The 19637-nt window shown below is 40.6% G+C and overlaps 1 protein-coding gene across 5 annotated transcripts in view; it reads right to left on the bottom strand.

The window, feature by feature from the left end:
- Positions 1 to 286: 286 nt before the first annotated feature.
- Positions 287 to 19637, bottom strand: part of inppl1b (inositol polyphosphate phosphatase-like 1b) — a 41568-nt gene continuing 22217 nt past the window's right edge. For 3 of the 5 annotated variants that reach the window (XM_061787045.1, XM_061787046.1, XM_061787047.1), the window contains 26 exons: positions 19205 to 19268; positions 17884 to 18025; positions 17407 to 17530; positions 16349 to 16489; positions 15156 to 15243; positions 14995 to 15072; positions 14758 to 14898; positions 12324 to 12438; positions 12145 to 12245; positions 11343 to 11445; positions 11061 to 11257; positions 10302 to 10419; positions 10109 to 10205; positions 8552 to 8690; positions 8297 to 8396; positions 7755 to 7843; positions 7325 to 7406; positions 7111 to 7200; positions 6910 to 7023; positions 5910 to 5998; positions 5726 to 5813; positions 5068 to 5220; positions 4595 to 4667; positions 3015 to 3810; positions 2728 to 2843; positions 287 to 2085 (listed from right to left, as the gene is read on the bottom strand). In XM_061787045.1, coding sequence (XP_061643029.1) covers positions 1992 to 2085; positions 2728 to 2843; positions 3015 to 3810; positions 4595 to 4667; positions 5068 to 5220; positions 5726 to 5813; positions 5910 to 5998; positions 6910 to 7023; positions 7111 to 7200; positions 7325 to 7406; positions 7755 to 7843; positions 8297 to 8396; positions 8552 to 8690; positions 10109 to 10205; positions 10302 to 10419; positions 11061 to 11257; positions 11343 to 11445; positions 12145 to 12245; positions 12324 to 12438; positions 14758 to 14898; positions 14995 to 15072; positions 15156 to 15243; positions 16349 to 16489; positions 17407 to 17530; positions 17884 to 18025; positions 19205 to 19268 — 3532 coding nt within the window. In that variant the 3' untranslated portion in view covers positions 287 to 1991. The remainder of the gene's footprint in view (positions 2086 to 2727; positions 2844 to 3014; positions 3811 to 4594; positions 4668 to 5067; positions 5221 to 5725; positions 5814 to 5909; positions 5999 to 6909; positions 7024 to 7110; positions 7201 to 7324; positions 7407 to 7754; positions 7844 to 8296; positions 8397 to 8551; positions 8691 to 10108; positions 10206 to 10301; positions 10420 to 11060; positions 11258 to 11342; positions 11446 to 12144; positions 12246 to 12323; positions 12439 to 14757; positions 14899 to 14994; positions 15073 to 15155; positions 15244 to 16348; positions 16490 to 17406; positions 17531 to 17883; positions 18026 to 19204; positions 19269 to 19637) is intronic. The other 2 variants (XM_061787049.1, XM_061787048.1) reach the window with 2 other exon arrangements.

The following is a 19637-nucleotide window of genomic DNA, read 5'->3' as shown; positions in this document are numbered from 1 at the left end:
GGCTGTGCCTTAATCAGTAACTACAGCAGCAAAATGCACACAGTCAATGTCACACTAGGAATATGTCAAGAGGTATTGTGGGAAAACAGTAGCGAGGTCTTGTCTTTGCAGGGAGACTGAAAAATAATTACAATAACATTACAATAAAGACATGAAAATCCATCAAATTGAGTTGTGGAGTGTTGCCCGGTGCGGTGCGATTGTTTGCTTTGCTCACTCAAATAGAAGAAACATTATCTTATGTCCCTACTGATAAACTGTAAGACAGACAAATGGGATTGCTTGGTAAAAGTCATCTAATGCACTTTACTTGAAACATGAAGAGACAGTGGACACAAGCGCTGATTAAGTGACATGATAGAAAGAGTACGAGACGGTAAACAGACTTTACTACATATGTACTGCATGGATTTAATACCACTATATAATTTTACTTGTGGGCTTTTACAAGCTCAGATCCAGGCTCAATAGGCGCAGAAGGTACACTCAGTAAAAAAAAAAAAAAAAAAAAAAAAAAAAAAAGAGAGACACTTGCCTGCAGATAATGTGGACAAAATGAATGAGACCTGGACACAAGAATCAATATTATTTGAACATCAAGCGCGTTCACATTTCTTTTACTGTATTGAATGAGTACAGTGATTCCTTGGAACTCCAACAATTCATTCAACTTTCTTTCATTCAACAATTCATTAGGAATTCAACTCCAATTTTCCTCATGGGAAATAATCGAAATACAATTACAGTGTTCCCCGCATATTCACAATTCGACTCACGGGACTTACCCGTTTAACAGTTCATCAAAGTAATGCAATACCAGTACTGGTTTGGTGCTATCTTATGGCATCTTCATGCCAAGGAACTACGTGGAAGTGAGTTGAGGAGCCTTATTTAGACAAAAGTAGTGAGTTTCTGCCATCTTGTGGGATCTTGGTACCACGGAACTACATTGAATTAAGATAAACTGTCACGTCATTTGGATTAAAGTAGTGATTTACTGTCATATTCTGGCATATATAGGCAATTATAAACCCTTTGGGGGTTGTCAATTGTGGATATTTGCCAGTCATGGCACGGCTCAGCCCCTACCCCCCGCAAATAGCAGGGGAACACTGTAATCCAGTAAAGGGGTTGAACTTTCACCATTATAAAACTTTTACGAGGTAATGCTTTAAGTAACATTTAAGCATTGCTCATTGTCATAAGTGCAAAAAGAAGTGATGCAACTAATTGTTAAACACAACAATACGTGTAGCTAACCTTATCTTTGATTTTGCGTTTTGGTGACAAGTTCCCATTCTAGTTCTCTTGTTACCGTGAGCATTTTCTTATTATCACTAGACACCCTTGTAAGTATTCACGCACTGTCAAAGCTAAAGAAAAACATCCATCCATCCATCCGTTTTCTGAGCCGCTTATCCTCACAAGGGTCGCGGGACTAAAGAAAAACATTCTGGGGAAAAAAACAATCGGAGAACAAGTAAGATAGGACTTTTTTTTTTTTTTTTTTATTTCCATCTGATCATGTTTAAAATTCTTCTTTGATTCTTGGACCATATTTTTACCCAACCGATTGAGATGCAAGGGGTCTACTGTTGATAAAAAAAAAAAAAATAAAAAAAAAAACGTAGGTATAATATATTTTGATCCGGTAACTAAAAAATAAAAAAACTAGTAGAGTGATGGAAGAAAAGTATATTGGAAGCAGACGCCTTTTGCTTGGCTTCTTGCTTTGATATAGAGCAGCAGTTTCTGAAAAGATAATGAATTTCATCCAGAAATTGCACATGGCAGAGTGCAATTGAAAATTGCAGTGAAAATGTACTGACTGTACCTCAAACACTCTCATTGGATGGAGGCATTGACATCAAGTCAAATCCCTGAAAAGTTGAAGATCACTCGAGAATTGCTGGAAAGAAAACTATGCACTGATGCCATCTTCTGTCAAAACGATGTGGTTTCCTACTGTTCGTTTTTTTAATTGAGTTATATCAGTTCCAGTTCCTGGGTAGGTTCTCCAAGATCCTGCGTCGGTGGGAAGAGTTTGTCACACCCGCAGCACGCAGATCGTCTTCTGTGATGCCACTGTGGAATGCACAAATGGTAACATGGCAGTTTATAAACAACAAGATGCAAAGGAGCCCTGTTCTATGAGGCGCCATATTGGCCAAAAATAACATTTACGTCTCACATACACCAAAAAATAAATACAAATAAAAAGAAACACACTCATCAAAAGAAAACTAAACTCACAAAAAATCTTACTCAAACAAAAAAAACTAAAACAAAAATCACATGCACTAAAAAAAATATTAGATTACTAAATTTGATTTTTTTTTGCCCTCAGAATTGAGCAATTCCATATTTTTTTCCTCTACTTGATCTAAAAAATATTGTAACTGAACACAATTTTCTTGCCTGCTTTTTTTTTTTTTTTTTTCCGTGTTTCTTAAAGCCAGAAGGTTGGCATTTTGAATAATTGTTTTCTGGAACATCCGCGATTAGTTTTTTTTCTCCAAAATTAAACATTTAAGTGATCATCCTCCAGGGGCAGTGATTCCATAATTATTGTCAGGGGTTGTATAATTTGTACATGTGGTTCTCCCTCCCTCCTCTGCTACAGGAACATTGAACATCTGATGATTTATGAACTGTCTCGCTTTGTGGTAAACTGTACTGTATATTGTAATCATACACTGCATTTGTGCAGAGAAACGCCACTGTTACCTGAAGTAATCCAGATCATCCCAGCCATTGAGGCTGAGTCCCAGATTGTATTTCTGAAGGCCCAAAGCACTGAGGAGCTCACAGACCGTCTCTGGAGCACCTTGGAGCACAGATACCTGCGTTGATAAGACACAGACAGACCCCAAATAAGTCATGTCCCTTTCTTAACCCTTACACTTCAGACAGGCTATTAATACATTTTAAAAAGATCTGTTGTTCATAGTTTGATATATTGGCGTAGGTCAAAATTGAAGAAATCCAAAAATAAGTTGCCACCAGAGTCATACCTCATTCTCCCAGCTGTGGCGCCTCTCCGTGTGCAAGACAGGACCATTCCTGTAGCCTGGCCTCTGGCTCGGATAGGATGGAGCGCCCTGCTTTGAGGGGAAGAAGTCAACCTCACTGAGTGACTTGGCAATCTGCAGAGCGGTGAGGGAGTTGTCTCCTGTGGGGCCGGGGGGCTGCTGCTGCTGCTGCTGCTGGTCCACCACCCAAGGAGCAGGCCGACAGTGTCCCAGAGGAGCGGGAACGGTGGTAAATTGGAAAACTGGTGGGGCTTTTGTTTTCCTGATGGTATCGGTTCTTTCCGGGAGATCCCTCCTGGCTTTTTGCCACATGATTGTGGATTGATTAATGTACAGGTTCCTCAGGTTCTTCTCTGGTAATATGGAGTCCTGGCAAATGTTTTTCGCATGGTATTTAGACTTTGACAAGTGTTCCTGACACTGGGAAATACTTTTACTCAAGGGTGGAGATATGGGAGAGGGCTTTTTGGCTGGGAAAAGCTCATAGGAGGAGTTAGGTTGATGCGTCTGAAGTTGACTGGACGCAGTGTACTGGGGAAGGATGGCAGGAATTTCAATCTCGGTAAAGTCTGATCGGCGACAGGGTTTCGTGTTGAAGACGTGCCTTCCTGAGATTTTGGGTAGTTGCAGAGCCTCATTTCCGGCCCAGATCACCTGCGGGTCCCTTGGCTGGGGGAGAGCCTCCTCAATGCCCCGGACCACTGACACGCCCTCGAAGATGAAGTAGGCTGGATTGGTGTAGCTGCTTGGGGTTGGTTTTGGAGTAGCTGCCAAAGACCTGCAACACACGAGTACTGAAGCCAAGCTACTTTCTGTTTAAGGGGAGTTATTATTTGCTTAATGGGTCAGGTGTGTCTTCTTTTAACTGAATAAAAATGATACCGTTGAGTACTGGTATCGATTCCCATGTGCCAGGAATCGATAACATACCACTGCAAATGCGAAAGATACCCAACCCCAGTTCTCGCCACGATAAAGCACCGCCATTTTTTTGCCACGCCCTTTTAATAAAGACAAACAGCATTGTTTTGTAGAATATAAATACAAGAACATCATGAAAAGAAATAAAGAAAGAGAATGTAAAGAAATAACTGGTTTTATAACACGTAATTAAGCCAAAAGTCACACACAAACACTGCAGTGCAGAGGTCACTAACTAGAACATCCTTTCAGGGACGTTCCTTTTATACCCAATCATGACCTGCTTCCAATTAACCTGTTCACCTGTGGAATGTTCCAAACAGGTGTTTTTTGAGCATTCCTCAATTTTCCGAGTCTTTTGTTGCTCCTGTCCCGGTTTTCTTGGAACATGTTGCAGGCGTCAAGTTCAAAATGAAATAATATTTAAAAAAAAACAATAAAGTTCATTGGTTTGAAGGTTAAATATCTTGCCTTTGTAGTGTATTCAATTGAATATAGGTTAAAAAGGATTTGCAAATGATTGTATTCTATTTTTATTTAAATGTTAGTAAACAATGTCCCACCTTCACTGGAATTGCTGTTTGTAGATTGGGGCACTCGCAAGTCACCACTATACAAGGAATCACAACGTAAATCCTCACCTGTTTATTTGGACTCGTGTGGATGCAGGAGACATGTGCCCCTGCCTGTCGTCTTTCTCAAAACGGAAACACTCTGAAAAAGCCAAATGCCATAAAGTGACAAAATCAGTCGATGCGTTTCGAAATCAGCTTCCTCAATGTGTGTGCGAGACAGTTTCGATGTGACCATGCAGGCACTACAGCACAGAGAGTCAAAGTGTGCTGACCTGGAGGCATGATACCCATGTGTCCTGTTTCACTGTCTTAGGATGCATCTGGTCAGGGTCAGTCAATCAGGAGCCAAAAGAGGAAGCGGAAGTGCAAAGACAAGCTGGGGAGGGGGGAGTGGGGTCATTGAGGAACCGAATAGAGGAAGCAATGCGAGACTGACAGGAGAGACCAGGAAAGCAGCGCCAGTGGAGATGAAAGCTGAGAAGGAAGAGAGAGTGCAAGGAGGCCAGAGGGTGCAGGGTGCACAGTTCTGTCGAACGCACCGTAGGTCTTTTCACAGGTTCCTCGTCTATCCTTGGGTACGTGAATGCGGACCCGTCCTCTGATGGAGCCGATTTCCTCACCCCGGTGGCTCAGAAACGTCTCAAACTGCTCTGATGCACCGACAAGGGAGCAGAGAGCCACACAGCATTCACCTGCAGGAAGGAAATGTCTGGTCACATTGGCAAATTTGAAGGTGCACTTATCATCATCTATCACAATATCATCTGTGAATGGGCATAATCACCAAATATTGGATAATTGGACTGAGTATCTGGATTCGTTTATTGATTAATTGCATCTTGAAGCAATGGAGCTAAAATGGAGCGAACTAACAGAAGGCCAACTTGTCGTCAGCTGTGGGAAATTGAACTACTTGCACAAGCAGTGGCCCAACTCTGCTCATTGCGACACATTTTTCCGCCTTTCCTGTGACGTGCGCACAATCAGGGCCGAGAACATAGAGCAGCTCAAAGCCCCGGTCAAGTCGGACTTGACAAAAATTAAAATAAAATAAAAATCTCCCCTTTTGGCGCTTCTGTCTTTCTCACCGTGAAGTGCACGCACTCACAACCAACAACAAGGCTTGACTCAAAAAATGTTGGGAAACACAGTTTCACAATATCACACTCAAGTTATGAAGGAAAACTGTGACTTTACCGTATGACTCGAAACCATCACATGACTTGACGGACAACAGCAGGTGCTGATCCTGGAGGTAGGCCATGTCAGACCTGTGCGGAAGCAGCTAACACAAACAGACAAGAGTCAAAAGGTTAGTTAGCGGCAGCATTAGCAGCATCGTGGTCACAAACGTGCATGCCGCTGTCTGTGAGCCGCTGACCTTTGGTAGCTGTTTGAAGGACCAGGCCAGTTTGAGAAAGCCAGGGACATCACAGCTTTGCGAGTCATTCTCACTTGAACGCCGTGTCTCTGGAAAGGGATATAGCATGTTAATAAATACTGAGCCGCGTCCACGAACCCTTCCAGTAAGATTAAGACTTTTTATCCTGACAGATTTTTTTTTTTGTAAAGATTTGTTGTTTTCTATTTGCTGGTTTTGTGGTCAGGCCAAAGCAATTAAAGTGTTACTTTAGTGCCATTGGTGGAAGCTTGGTGTTGTTGTTGTTTGGGTTAATTCATTGAAAGCGTTTTTTCGCCTGTGTTTGAGATGTCCTGTTTTGAATGCACCATTACTACAGTCAAAAGTGAAACTCCTTTCCTCCCAGTGTAGCTACTTATAGGCCGTGTACTCTACTTTTTCTTTACAATTTGCCTGTATTCCCTAACATTTATGATCAAAAGTATGAATAAATAACACTCGTGACCCTTGTGAGGATATGCAGTACAGAAAATGGATGGATGGAGGATTAAATAAATAAATGAATAAATAAATATAAAACATCATTAAAAAGGTTAAATCATCATTCTATTAGCTTTTTATTAGTAGTAGTAATCTTTTTGCAGAATGTGCAACACGACGGACTAAAACTGTACCTCCTGTATGCTACAGTATATGCCAATATTAAAGGAGCGCTTGTATATTTTAATTATAAACAAAACATTTTTTAGTTATTTATGTTTGAATTATTATTATTTTCTTGACACACATTGGCTTGGTTAGCCATCAGTGCGCCTGCAATCAAGGTGAACAGCCCCCCTGCATAAGATCTTCGGTCAGAAAGTTGAGTTGAGTTTTAACTAAATGATCACATTAGGTGAGGCATCGCCTTAGCGCCCTCTATTGAGCCGTCACCAGTGCTTATGAGGGGTTACTTGGAAAAAAATTCCAAAAAGTCAGAGAGAGTCCCTGCTTTATACAGGACACTTTTGTCACAACGTACCTTCGAGGCAAGGCGAAGAAAAGTCAATTAAGAACTTTTCTTTGCTCGCCGTTTTCACGATGGCCTCAATGCCTTCCAGCTCAACCCAGGCCTTCTCAACGCCCGAACTTGGATCTGTTTGACATGAAAGACAAAACTGTTCACATGATGAGGAGAGCTGGTGGTATTCCAACCGGATGCAAAAAGTCATTAACAGCACACCTGCTTTGGAGCTGAAATGTGACGTCACGCCCACTTGGAAGGTGGCGAAAACAGGTGAGTGGTCACTTGTGAAAATGTCATCTGTGCATCCTGGTGAGAGACAATAGAAAACATTTCAATATGTGCAATTTCCTCCCTTATTATAATCTCACAGACTTGTGATCACTCCCACGAAACACTACCTCTAATCTTATTCAAAGCCTTTTATTCTCACCGTATGCTGTGCACATTACGTGTGTCTCAGGGTACGACTTCCACAAAATTCTGTCACACCATGACGGAACATTGACTCGCACCTAGAGGAAAAGAATTAGTGAGCAGGTCCAGGAAAAAAAGTGTGCATGTTGGTTGTGTTTGTTTAGCAGTAAGGCTGTGAAAGATAGTTTCAACTATGCCAAGCATTCCTACTTGGATTATACAGTATATGTTGAAGTAAATGCTATTTTTAGAGGTTTTGGCAACAGTTGTTAAATTCAAACCGAGTCAGCGGTATGCTTGCAATGTGTGTTGTTTTTGCAAGGGCATCTCAAACACAGGTGAACAAACACTTTCAATGAATTAACCCAAACAACAACACCAAGCTTCCACCATAGCTGTGCCTCCGAATTAAGTTGGACATTAATAGCCAAACCTCGCTTACTCACCCCTGAAGTCTTGTACTTTTGCCACAGGTAGCAGTCTCTTGAGCCTCTTTCATACCGATAGGTGGGTGGAAATGCAATCTTCTCTTCCTCTTAAAAAAATAATGATATGTGTAGAAAATGGGCAGAACGAAATAGACATGGTAAATATTTCATTTTGGTAGTCATTGTATGTATGTAATGTAACCCAGGTTCGACTCGGAATATAACATTACTTTGAAAGGTATGCATGAGAAATATTATAACTTTGGATAAGGGACTTTCCACAAAAGAAGAAATCAGTGATATTTGAGATACATATTGTATGTTTTCATAGGCTATTTTTGATGAATGCATTTTTTAGTTCTATAAAAGTGGGTCACGACTTGGCAACATTAGAAAAAATGCAGGTCCCAGGGTGACACCAGTTGGGAACCAGCGTTCTATAATAATGCACTTGTCCTCATTCATCAATCATCTTCATGATTGTTAGGGAGGCAACGAGTTGTGATGACTGGCACATCTACAGAGCACAGTTTGCACAATTTACTAAAACTGCAACTCACTAAAATAGAGAAAGCCTTTCCTCTTGTGCCTCTCTCGAGTCAGCTGGTCCGCACACATGAGCTCCTCAAACTGCCTCTTAGATACATGTTTCAGAATGTCCTGCAGCCAAGGGGGACAAGTGAAGACGTGTCAATGCGTCCAATTTGTATTCAGTTTGGGACCAATGCAGCAGAGACAAATCAGTCACAACTGAGCATTGCAAGATAAGCAGAATTTGTTTGTGTTTAGTGTGTGTGGGCAGATTTCAGTGGCACCTGTACATCCAGGTCCAGTCGGTAGTTGAGGTCTCCGCACCAGAAGAGGTGAGTAAAACGCAGGCTGATGTCAAATGCACCGAGGTGTTTGTCACCTAGTGAAAGCAGCCTGAGGATGTCCACAAAGTTTTGATTCCTCCTGAATGACACGTGCAGACATAAAGTGAAATATACTAGTGCCCTCACAAAAGGTTTGGGATATTAGGCTTTCGGGTGAAATTTCAGGATGAACATAAGGTGCACTATAACCTGGATCGTGGCTCAAAAAAAAATGTTGTGAATTTTGCCATTCAGCTCCATGTTGTAGAACAGTAACTTATGTAAAAAGTACAGAAACATTGAACAGTTGGATACGTGCATTCAAAACGTCAAATTAAGTTCACCTGTAAAGGTTCGTTCCGTGACAATGTTCGGAACTCATAACATTTGTATATCAAATCATCTTTCCCACAGAAATGAATGAAAATACCATTAATCCGTTCCAGCTTACCCCAAAGGTTTTTATTGTTTTTTTCATAAGAAAAATTGCACTCAACAATATTGTATTTTATTAAAAACATACAGTAATGACATATTTAAATCAAATGTAGAAAAAATAAGAAAATAAAGAGTTTTGCCACATTTTCACTTCAATTCAATGGATATTGTGCTGGGGGAAGTATAATACAGACATACTATATCCAAATATATATATATATACACTATACTATATATACTACATGGAGATGTCTCAGCGCTTCAGTAAGCCGCAGTAATATTGGTCGTTCTTCGGCAACGATAAAGAACATAAGCCTGTGAGTATTTTTATACTATTTGTCTACATGTGTTGCTCTGCCGTTAGCCTGTCAATGGCGTTTCACATTATATGTTAGCATTAAGGAAGTGAGCTTTAAAGTTATGTGTTGAAAAAAAAAATTTTTTTTCCAATACACAACGTATTTCTCTGTTTTGTTTAGTTTGACAGTAAATTCCAACTGTGCGCAGCACCGAACAGATTAAAGCCACTTTTTTTGGACGAATGATTCACAATCTGCCAAACGGCTGCTAGTTACGAAGTGAGTTGAGTCGAGTTCACTGCCGCCATGCAGTGCTCGTATCCCAATGTTTTGCTTGCAAGTCAAAGTCGATAAAACCGTCTGAACAATGGCTCATATGTCGGGTCAGTCGTATTTCGGTTCATCCTTCAAATTTCACAAGAAAGCCCCCTGGGCAGCCGTGGCCCAATGGTTAAGATCATCGCCTGCCACCGTGGGGGACCAAGGTTCAAAACCACGACTGGACCATCCGCCAACATCCCCCGGACACACAGCTGTGGTGTCCTTGAGCAAGACACTGATACCCCGAAATGCTCCCCGGGCGCTTCAGCTGCCCCCTGCTCCAGTGTGTTCCACTAACATGTGTATGTGTTCACTGTGATGGGTTAAATGCAGAGAACAAATTTCGTGTGCATGTTCATGACAATAAAAGATTATTCTTCTTCTTCCTAACTTTTTGTGAGTATTGTGTGTGTTCTTGTGAAATAATAGGTATACACACACGCCCACTTATATACAGTACCTCAGAACTTTCTCCCTTCCTGAGGTCAGGTGGCAATTGACAAATCCAAAAGATGTTCCACTGAAGTGGAACGACACACCGACCGCTCCCTTGTTCCCTGTCACAAATCAAAAGCTTCCATTCAAACCTCCACTTTCATATTATTGGCATGAAATATTGTGTAAATTTCCGCTAGTGGCGACGGGAAGCTTACCCAAAGTGTTACCCAGGCCAGTCTTCACGCTGGCAGTGCTGACATGGCTGATGCGGCTCTCATGCTCCGGCTTCACAAACACAGCCAGCCGCATGTTCCAGAGGGACTGCACTGCCACCTACAGGACAAAGCACTGCCTTACAACCAGCAGCGATTTTGAAGTAGATTCAAACCGAAGTGTTCAAAGTAGCCACTGGGAGTGACATTGATTGAACCACATTCAAATTACACTTTAGGAGAATGAAATGAAATTAAAACTACATACAGTTGAAAGCAAAAGTTTATTTTTATTTTTTTTCCAGTACAGTACAGATGCGTACCAAGTTCCCACACAGAACATAGTGGGAAAGTGACAAGAAATGTTACTCCCTTACGCTCTAGCCACTTAAAAAAATAAAGAAAAAAGTGCAGCTCAGCCTTTGGTTGGTGGACATCATGACAAGCAATATGCCTTTGGCGGTAGAGCAAACTCATTTAAAACGGTATTTTAAAATACAATATACTGTAAATGTGTTTTCAAAGGCTATTTTTAAACCCAAGACAAAATCTTTATTGTTGTTAACTTCTCTGAAAGTGGGTCACGATTTTTCAACAACAGAGAAATTGGGGTCCCAGGGCCACGACAGTTGAGAAGCACTGCTGTATATCATTAGGTTGTGCGCTCATAACACACAAACAGAAATAACAGCATGTGCATCTTAATGGCAAGTGTTGAAGTGCGACATTGGGTTGCAAAGAAAGAAGAAATAGAAGACATACTTGTTTGAAATCAATCTGGGTGTGGCTCCGAAGGGTTGCTTTAATATGTTCCGCCCACTCCCTCTCCCCCTGAGGGTTTTCCTGCGTCCCCAAGGCATAGATGTCGTGAGGCAGACATGCCGTGGACTCGTCGGGGGTGTGCCCCAAACCGCAGCAGGTTACCCACGACTGCACGCTGCGAGGCGGAGGAGAACTGCCTGTGGATGTCAGCACAATAAACAATTCCGATGACAACGCCTCTTAAATGGAGCCTGTATTCAGTGAGAAGATGTCGGGGATTACCCATATTCCAGGTGCCGACGAAAACAGAGATGACGTCAGGTTCATTCAGCTTTGAGTGCCTTGTTTTCATCAGCTGGAGGAGTTGGCAGAAGGCATTGCCCTTCTGAATGAGAAGAAGGAATCTGGGGTTTAAAAACAACAACAACAACAACAACAACAACCGAGGATAATGAAATAGAGAATTCCATGAGCTGCATTTCTACCAAAATTCCCAAGAGAGTTAGGGATTCAAATTGGGGTTTGAAGACAGGGTTAGGGTTGAATAAAATAGAAGTTTCCAAGCCAAGGAAAATGTTTCAAGTCAGAATTTCAAGTTGGAGTATGAAGATAGTGTTAGGATTTCAATGTATAAGTTCAAGCCTGAGTAAGTGTTTCAAGTTAGAGGTTGAAATTGGGGTTTTAAGACATAGTGAGGGTTTCAAAGTATGGTTTCAAGCCAAGTTAAGTGTTTCACATTTGGGTTTGAAGACAGTGTTAGGGTTTCAAGTTCGGGTTTCAAATTGGAGTTTGAAGACAGGGGTAGGGTTTCAAAAGTATGGTGTGATGCCAGAGTCAGTGTTTCAACTTTGGGTTTTAAACTATGGTTTGAAGACAGGGTTAGTGGTTCAAGTTACGAATTGCAATTGGGGTTTGAAATAAGGGTTAGGGTTTTAAAAGTATGGTTTCAAACCAGGGTAAGTGTTTCAAGATAAGGTAGGCAGGTAGGTAGTTATACAGAAACAACCAACAAAGTACCAAAACAAAACTATGTTGCTATGTGGTAAGTAATAAATATACTAATATATAGTCTAGTAATGTTTACCCGTGTACTCTCAAATATCATCTCCCGTGGTGCATTGTTGTGGCTGTCAATCACCACTCGTACCTTCGTGGGACTACTCTGGTACTTTACAACCTGAAGAACTGATGCACAAGAGGATGTAAGCCGTTAGATAAAACATATAAGGTCCCTAATTACACATGAGCACAGTATTAGAGTACCTCTATCATGTGAGACCCGCTCTACATCGAACGAGTTGGCCTTCCTGTCAAAGAGTAGCACGCCTGCATCCACATCCACAGAGACCGTCTGCCTGCCGTAGCGCAGCATCTTTACCTGCAAATGCAAAAACATTCCTAATAATAATAATTTCCTTTGTTTAACCAGGTAAGGTAATTGAGAACAGTCTCTCATTTACAATGGCGACCTGATACAGAGAATCGGCTCAGTATTTGTGAATTCTCACAATCGCAGGTTTATTTTTAGGAACCTATCCTCTGTTATTCACTGAAAATCTCGTCTATGCACCGTTTTTGTGCTCAGGGCAAAGGAATAAAAGTATAAGGTTGGCGCCATCTGATGGATTCATCGTGTCATTATTAGGTTTAAATTCATTGATGGTGTTTCTTTCGTCTGAATTTTAGTCAGTCAAAAGTGAAACTAAAAGTATGTTTCTGCTTCTCACTCAATGTAGCTACCTATAGCCCGCGTAGTCGACTTGGCTGTAACAAGTCCCCTAACATTTATTATTGTGTGCGAATGCCATAAGGTAAGTCTAATGATTGTGTCATGCGCTAGCGTGCACATTTGTTCACCCATGTGATGTTTGCGCTAGCATGTTATTTAAGCTAGTATGCAAACTAATACAATTGATGAGCCTAATGAGAAGGTGGTTTGTTTGTGTTGAATGATTTAAATACTGAATAGTTGTTTGATGAACATGGGTTCATGATTGTGTACATGTTAGATTGCATGGCGTTGGTACTTTATGATCATCTGTGTTTTAAGTGTTTTTTGTATCTGTACACAAATACAAAAGCGGGGTGGGGGGGGGGGGGGGGGCAGTTATTTGCAAATTGTTGATATTCACACGGGTTCAATGTTCTACAGGGTCCCCGGCAAAAAAATGTACACACTCTTTGACAGGCTTTTATACTCAGATATTTTGTGTTGTGTTTAGGTGTTTATTGACATACTGTAGATACAGGCCTAATGAGTTACATTAAAAGGTGTAACAATAAATTTAATAAATTGAATGGTATAAAAGAAAACAGAAGTCTCCCAATTTCTCCTTTGAACTCATCCTAAACCTTATCTTTGAGATATCCCCATTAAACGTGTATATATATATATATATATATATATATATATATATATTGGTGTGAGGTCTGGGGACCGTGCAGGGAATTCAACTCTCTCTTTGCTCTTAATTCTGTGGCATTTTAGTACTTCCAATAGGACTTTGACAAATGTTCTTTCTTCATAAGTTAATCATACGTTATCCAATATTACAGTAATGATTATTTACAGGGGGGTACACCCGATATTGCTTGGCATTAACCGTACTTGTTTAAAAATGTTTGAAAGAGCCTTTAGTTGAAACAAGCGAATGCCAGACATGCTTCTTCTGCTTATTTGCACAAGCATCTTTCTTGCAGCCACTCAAGCTGTCAACGCCGCAGCTCCACACATCCTTCTCACACTTGAAACTGATGCTGACTGACACAATTAAGCTACTGAACACACAAAGACCTTCATATTGGGAATCACTGTGGCTACGAAAAGCTATTCGAGCATTTTTTATATCCTTGATATGCAGCTTACACTACTAGTGCCTCTTTTGGTCTACAAGTATGCAGTTAAACCTTACTAGTAAACTGCTGCGCTTCACTGCACAAGTCACACTACTAGGCCCAACAAGTGAGCATGTATCACGCACTAGTAGCCTCCTTATCAAGGATATCAAATATGGAAAGTCGTTCCAGCATATATTCGATATCCAGCTTTAGGTCCACATACAGTACGCTCTTTGTCATCACTAATAGGACAACTTCGGCATACTAGTAGAAAAACGACATATTACTAGTGAGGCAAAATTCTGACATCTGTGTGCTACTTAGTGAAGCACTAGATGTTAACTTGTAGGATTTCATGACACTAGTAGTACTCGTCGCACAGAGTTGTCATCTAGTGCACAGTTTTGTCTAGTTGTCCTACTAGTATGCCAAAGTTGTTCTACTAGTGAAGACAAAGTAAGTACTACTACATAGACCTTAACATGGCTATCACGGATATTGAATAAATGCTCAAACAGCTTAATGGAAATGGATTTATTTGATATCCTTGCTAAGTAAGCTACAAGTGGGTAAACACATGCCTACTAGTTGGGCCGAGTGGTGTAACTAGTGCACCACAGTAGTTTAGTAGTAAGGTTTAATTGCATACTAGTAGGCTAAAAGTGGCACAAGTAGTGGACAAAAATTGTTACAAGTAAGATACAGTCGCTCTACTAAGGTGTTGTCTTGCCAGTGAGGACAAAGAGTGTACTAGTACCTTAAGATGGATAGCAAGGATAATACATGTACAAATTGCCTTCCATATGTGGCTCAGGTTGGTACTTTATACATCATGAATGTAAATGCTTGTGTGGTTTACCTGGAAGGAGTGGACTGGCTGGTGACGACGTCCGTGGCTCTTGGCAGAATTCGTAACAGCGGGCGTTGGTTCCGGGGGAGGCGGGTTCCGCTGGACTGCCAGATTGTGATTGGTTACTGCGTCTTGGAGAGCCTCGAGTACCTTCACACACACAAGAGGTCGATGTTTTGATTTTAAAGTTGTTAGCAACAATACATTTGGATTATCCATCAGTGGAAGAACATCACAAGTGCATACCTTTTTCTCCAGAGAAGAAAGGAGGCTGACCAATGCAGAAATCTTACACAGCAAGGTGTCCATCTCCATCTCTGGACCCTTGTTTCAAGCAGATGTCACAGTTAGTTAGTTAGATAGAAATGTCCCAAAATGGTACAAATTTACATTCGGGGTTATCATACCTGGGAATTTGTGCTCGACAAAGAGCAGCTGGGGTGGTCAAAAACCTTGGCCAACGTTTCCAGACTCGAGAGAGTTAGGTCGATCTCACTGTGGATCAGAACAACTTCAACACTTTACATTGGTTTTCAGTCTATTCAGTGTACAGTGATGCCTTGTGAGCGTTTAATTCCACGGTCGTATCTCAAAACACTCGTATCTCAAATCATCGTTGCCCTTTGAAATGAATGCCAATGTCACTACTCTGTTCTAGCTTTGCATGTGACTGCCTTTAGTTTGACGTTAAACTTCAACTGGGAGTGGCAATCAACACCTTTTAGGCCTCTTTTTTGAGGAATTGTTCGCTATCTGCCAAACCGCTGCTTGTTGTGAAGTGAGTTAGCTTCACTGCCACCATACAGTGCTCGTATCTCAAATTTTTGCTTGCAAGTCACAGCAAAAAAATAAAAAAAAATGTAAAAAATTTAAAAAATCGGCCGGACAATGGCTTGCTTCTCGAAAAACCCGTTAGATTACTCGTATCTCGACGCACCATTGTATAGTTCTAATCCAATACAAGAGTTTTATTAATGTAATCGAATGGAGCAAGCTATTAGAAACACCTGTGTGTATCAGTATAGCTATAGTTATCGTGTAAATCTACACGCTACTACAATAATTAACAAAATGTGACTTCACTTTTTCCACATTTTCTTGTGATTCAGCCGTATTCAGAAATGGAATAAATTCATTTTCCCCCCTCTAAATTATACATAAAACACTCCTCTGGAAAAACCCATCTCTTATGCTTTGTTTTGTTTTTTGTTTCTAATTCCAAATATATAATAACAAAAAGAAAGAAAGAAAGAAAGAAAGAAAGAAAGAAAGAAAGAAAGAAAGAAAGAAATCGTGTGTGCAGAATTTTGAGGAAAAAAGTTGACCCCATTTTAGAAAAAGGTTGCAACATAACAACATGCTGAAAAAATTAACTTTCCAGTATTGTTAAATTAGTGCCAATCAAAACTGAGCATCAATGTCTTTGCAAAAGCGTAGGTTCTGGTACAGCTCTGATATTGGATCTCAGTTTTGCAGGTTTTCCTGTTGCTGCTGGTAAATGTGTTGTCATATAATACATTTAAGAAAAAACGCGTAGGGGGCATTTCCAGTTCAAGTGTGTTTTCCTGCCGTCACTTCTTTATTTACAACAAACGCTGACCTGTTCAGGCCCTGGCAGGCAACACCCAGAGTACGCTTGAGGTGGCAGAGGGTCGTCGCCCCTTTATGAACATTCTCAATGTCCAGCGGCAGCTCCCTGAAGAGATAGTCGTTGAGTAGTCCGATCACATCACTTGCAGTACTGGAAAACATGGCGAGAGATATACTCTATGTGCATTACACTATTCTCTTCTATGGGGTGCTGTTTAGGCCAAAAAATATCATTTACCTCTCACAGCCAGATTGTTTTTTTCTCACTGTGTGACGGTCTTTTGTTTCAGTAAGCGATAACTTTTTGGAGGTGTGCAAGAGGTTTTCTGGTGTGAGTGAGAGTTTTTTTTGTGTGTGTGTTAGAGGTTTTTTTTTTTTGGTCAAGTGAGAGTTTTTTGGTGTGAATGAAGTTTTTTGTTTGAAGTTCTTTGTATAGTGAGTTTTTTGGCGTGTGAGCGTTTTTTGGGGTTGTGCGCATGAGATGTTATTTTCGTGCGCTTGAGAGTTGATTTGGTGCATGAGTTTTTTGGGTGCTCATGAGAGTTTGTTTTTTTTGGTGCAAATGGGAGGTTTTTTGGTATGTGTGAGTTTTTTATTGTGTTTGACAGGTTCTTGGTTGTGTGTGTGTGTTTTTTGGTGTGTAAGAGAAGTTTTTGTTCGGCGGTGAGAGTTTTTTTTAGTGAAGGTGAGAGTTTTTTTGGGTCATGTGAGAGTTGTTTTACTGTGTGTGCGTGTGTGTGTGTGTGCGAGAAGGTTTTTTTAGTTTTAATGAGAGGTTTTTGGCTTTGTGTGAGAAGCTGTTGGTGTGATTGTGAGAGTTTTTGGGTGTGCGTGTGAGTTCTTTTGGTGTGTGAGATTTTTTTGTTGAATGTGAGTTTTTTGTTGTGTGTTGAGTTTTTGTGTTTGTGAGAGTTGTTTGCGTGTGTGGTGTGTGTGTGCGCGTGTGTGTGAGAGATAATTTTTTGTGAGAAGTAACTGATATTATTGGCCTACACAGCATCGCGAACAGTTTCATTTCACCTCATACATGCTCAAGAGAAAAAGTAACATGGGAAAAACAGATCCTACGTGGATGTGTTCAGTTCCTGCAACTTATCCAGGAATAAGGCGTGCGGTTCTGGTTTTGCCAGTGGTGTTGTGAAGGTGACCGTGTTGACAGGGGCGTGTTGACTTTGGGGTGTCCTCTCATCATCTGCACACACATACAAACACAGCAATTTGAATCCTTATTTATTGCTGGAACTTGCCAGGATGAGTTTTAGATCATCTTTTACAGTATATCATTCACTATTAATTCATACAACAACTCTCTACTGTGTGTGTGTTTGATCAATCTTGACACTGCAATAATGTTTTACATATTACATACAATCCGTGTCATGCATATTAACACGTATGCTATACACTGTTTATAGTTATCAACATTTATACATTTATATTTAATTATTGGAAAAATATGAAAGTATCTATGTAGCAGTATGTATCTCTGTCTTGATGTACTGCTAATTGCAGCTGAGGTGTTGCGCACAAATCTCGACGGCCCACCTGAGCTCTCATCCCCGGTGTCAGCGTCACGGGGCACCGGGTAAAGCAAAGGGGTGACCAAGCCTTTGTGTGGGTGCTGGTATCCCATAACAAGGTCCTCCAGTGTCCGGAAACAGTTGACCTGGACTCCCTGTGTGGTCTGCTGACACATAAATGTAATCACTAATGTTTATCATTATATTTATTTTTTTAAGTCGCACTGTACTTATGCTCATATAACAATAAAAAGTAATACTATACATCCATTTTCTATAGCCTGTCCTCATTACAGTTGCAGGCGAGCTGGAGCCTATCCCAGCTGACTTTGGACTGGTCGCTAGCCAATCACAGGGCATGTACTATATAGACAAACAACTATTCACACTTACATTCACATCTATGGACAATTTAGTCTTAAATGAAGCTAACATGCATGTTTATGGAATGTGGGAGGAAGCCGGAGTACCCGGAGGAATAATAATAAATGTAACTTTTAATTCTGATGATTACGGAATTCTATTAATAATTCAGATGAATAAACCATAACAGCAGACCAATTTTTCTTCTGGTCCCTTTTAAGTTGGTAATTTTTTTTTAATCTTTGGTCAGAGTGGTCTGGCTGCAAAAATTATTTAAAACCACAAAGATCTCTTGAAACACAATTAAATAGATTTGAAATGTAATAAGAGACTGGGCCCAAAATATCTCAGTCGTTGAATCGGAAAAATGAAGGGGGAAAAAAGGAAAGCATGCGACTTGTGAGAAAGGAGCAAAATCAGGGAGGGAAAAAATGTGTCTGGCAGTTTTATATCAATAGCAATGGAAAAACTGAAAGAGCAACAGAGTTTTCGGTCGTCACAGAAATGACTGCCAGGGATTTTCTTTAAATGTCCATTTGTAAAAACAATAGCCTTGAAGGTTACTTTGGGACACAATCCTCCAAATTCACCAATAGACTCATTATATGGAGTGCGCACACAGTGCTGGATAACAATAACAATACATAAGCACACGCACCCACCAGTCATTGACCTCATGCGGGGGTAGAATCTCTGACACACATGAAAACAAGTCTTCATTGAGTTGCTGAGCTAATCCTACAAGCATGCGGCCACATGGTGGAGATGCCGTTGAAACAACAGAGCTACTGCGATGCCACAGAGAGGAAACACAAACGTGTTCCTGTTCTCCTTACAACATGCAGAACAAACCATTGTTTGCTGAAATACAGTACATTTGTTTTCTAACTCGGGACAGTTTTGACATTAGGGTCAATGCTTTAATTTGGTCTAGTTCTCTGGGGTTGGAGAAATCATGAGGATGAGGTCATGGTGTCACTCACCTGGACTGCAAGGAGACCATCTGCATCAGGAAGGATGCGATATGTATGGACATGGCATTGAAACCTAGGGAAGAACAAAAGTATTTGAATTAGCTAAACAAACAATGAAGGTGTTAAAAAAAATATCAGAAAGAGTTCCCTGTTCAACTCATATTAAGGAGAATAATCTAAAAAATGATGACAATATGCTCCCTTTGTATGTGTTGCTGCTCCGTGTGTGTTAAAGTTGCAGTTGTTTAAAGGTTTAGAATTACAGTCACATGTATGCTAATTTCCATTAGCCCGTGGAGTGGACGCATTATAGGAGTTCAGTATGGACTTTCACATTATATGCTTCCATTAAAAAGCGTATCTATATACTGTATATAAAAGTGAACATTTTGGCATTTAAAGATACAATGATTAATTCTCTTTTGTTTTATGTCAGTTTTAC

The sequence above is a fragment of the Phyllopteryx taeniolatus genome, chromosome 10 (genome assembly GCF_024500385.1).
Source record: "Phyllopteryx taeniolatus isolate TA_2022b chromosome 10, UOR_Ptae_1.2, whole genome shotgun sequence".
Lineage (NCBI taxonomy): Eukaryota > Metazoa > Chordata > Actinopteri > Syngnathiformes > Syngnathidae > Phyllopteryx > Phyllopteryx taeniolatus.
Note: the sequence above shows the minus strand (reverse complement) of the source record. Positions and strands in the feature narration are given on the sequence as shown.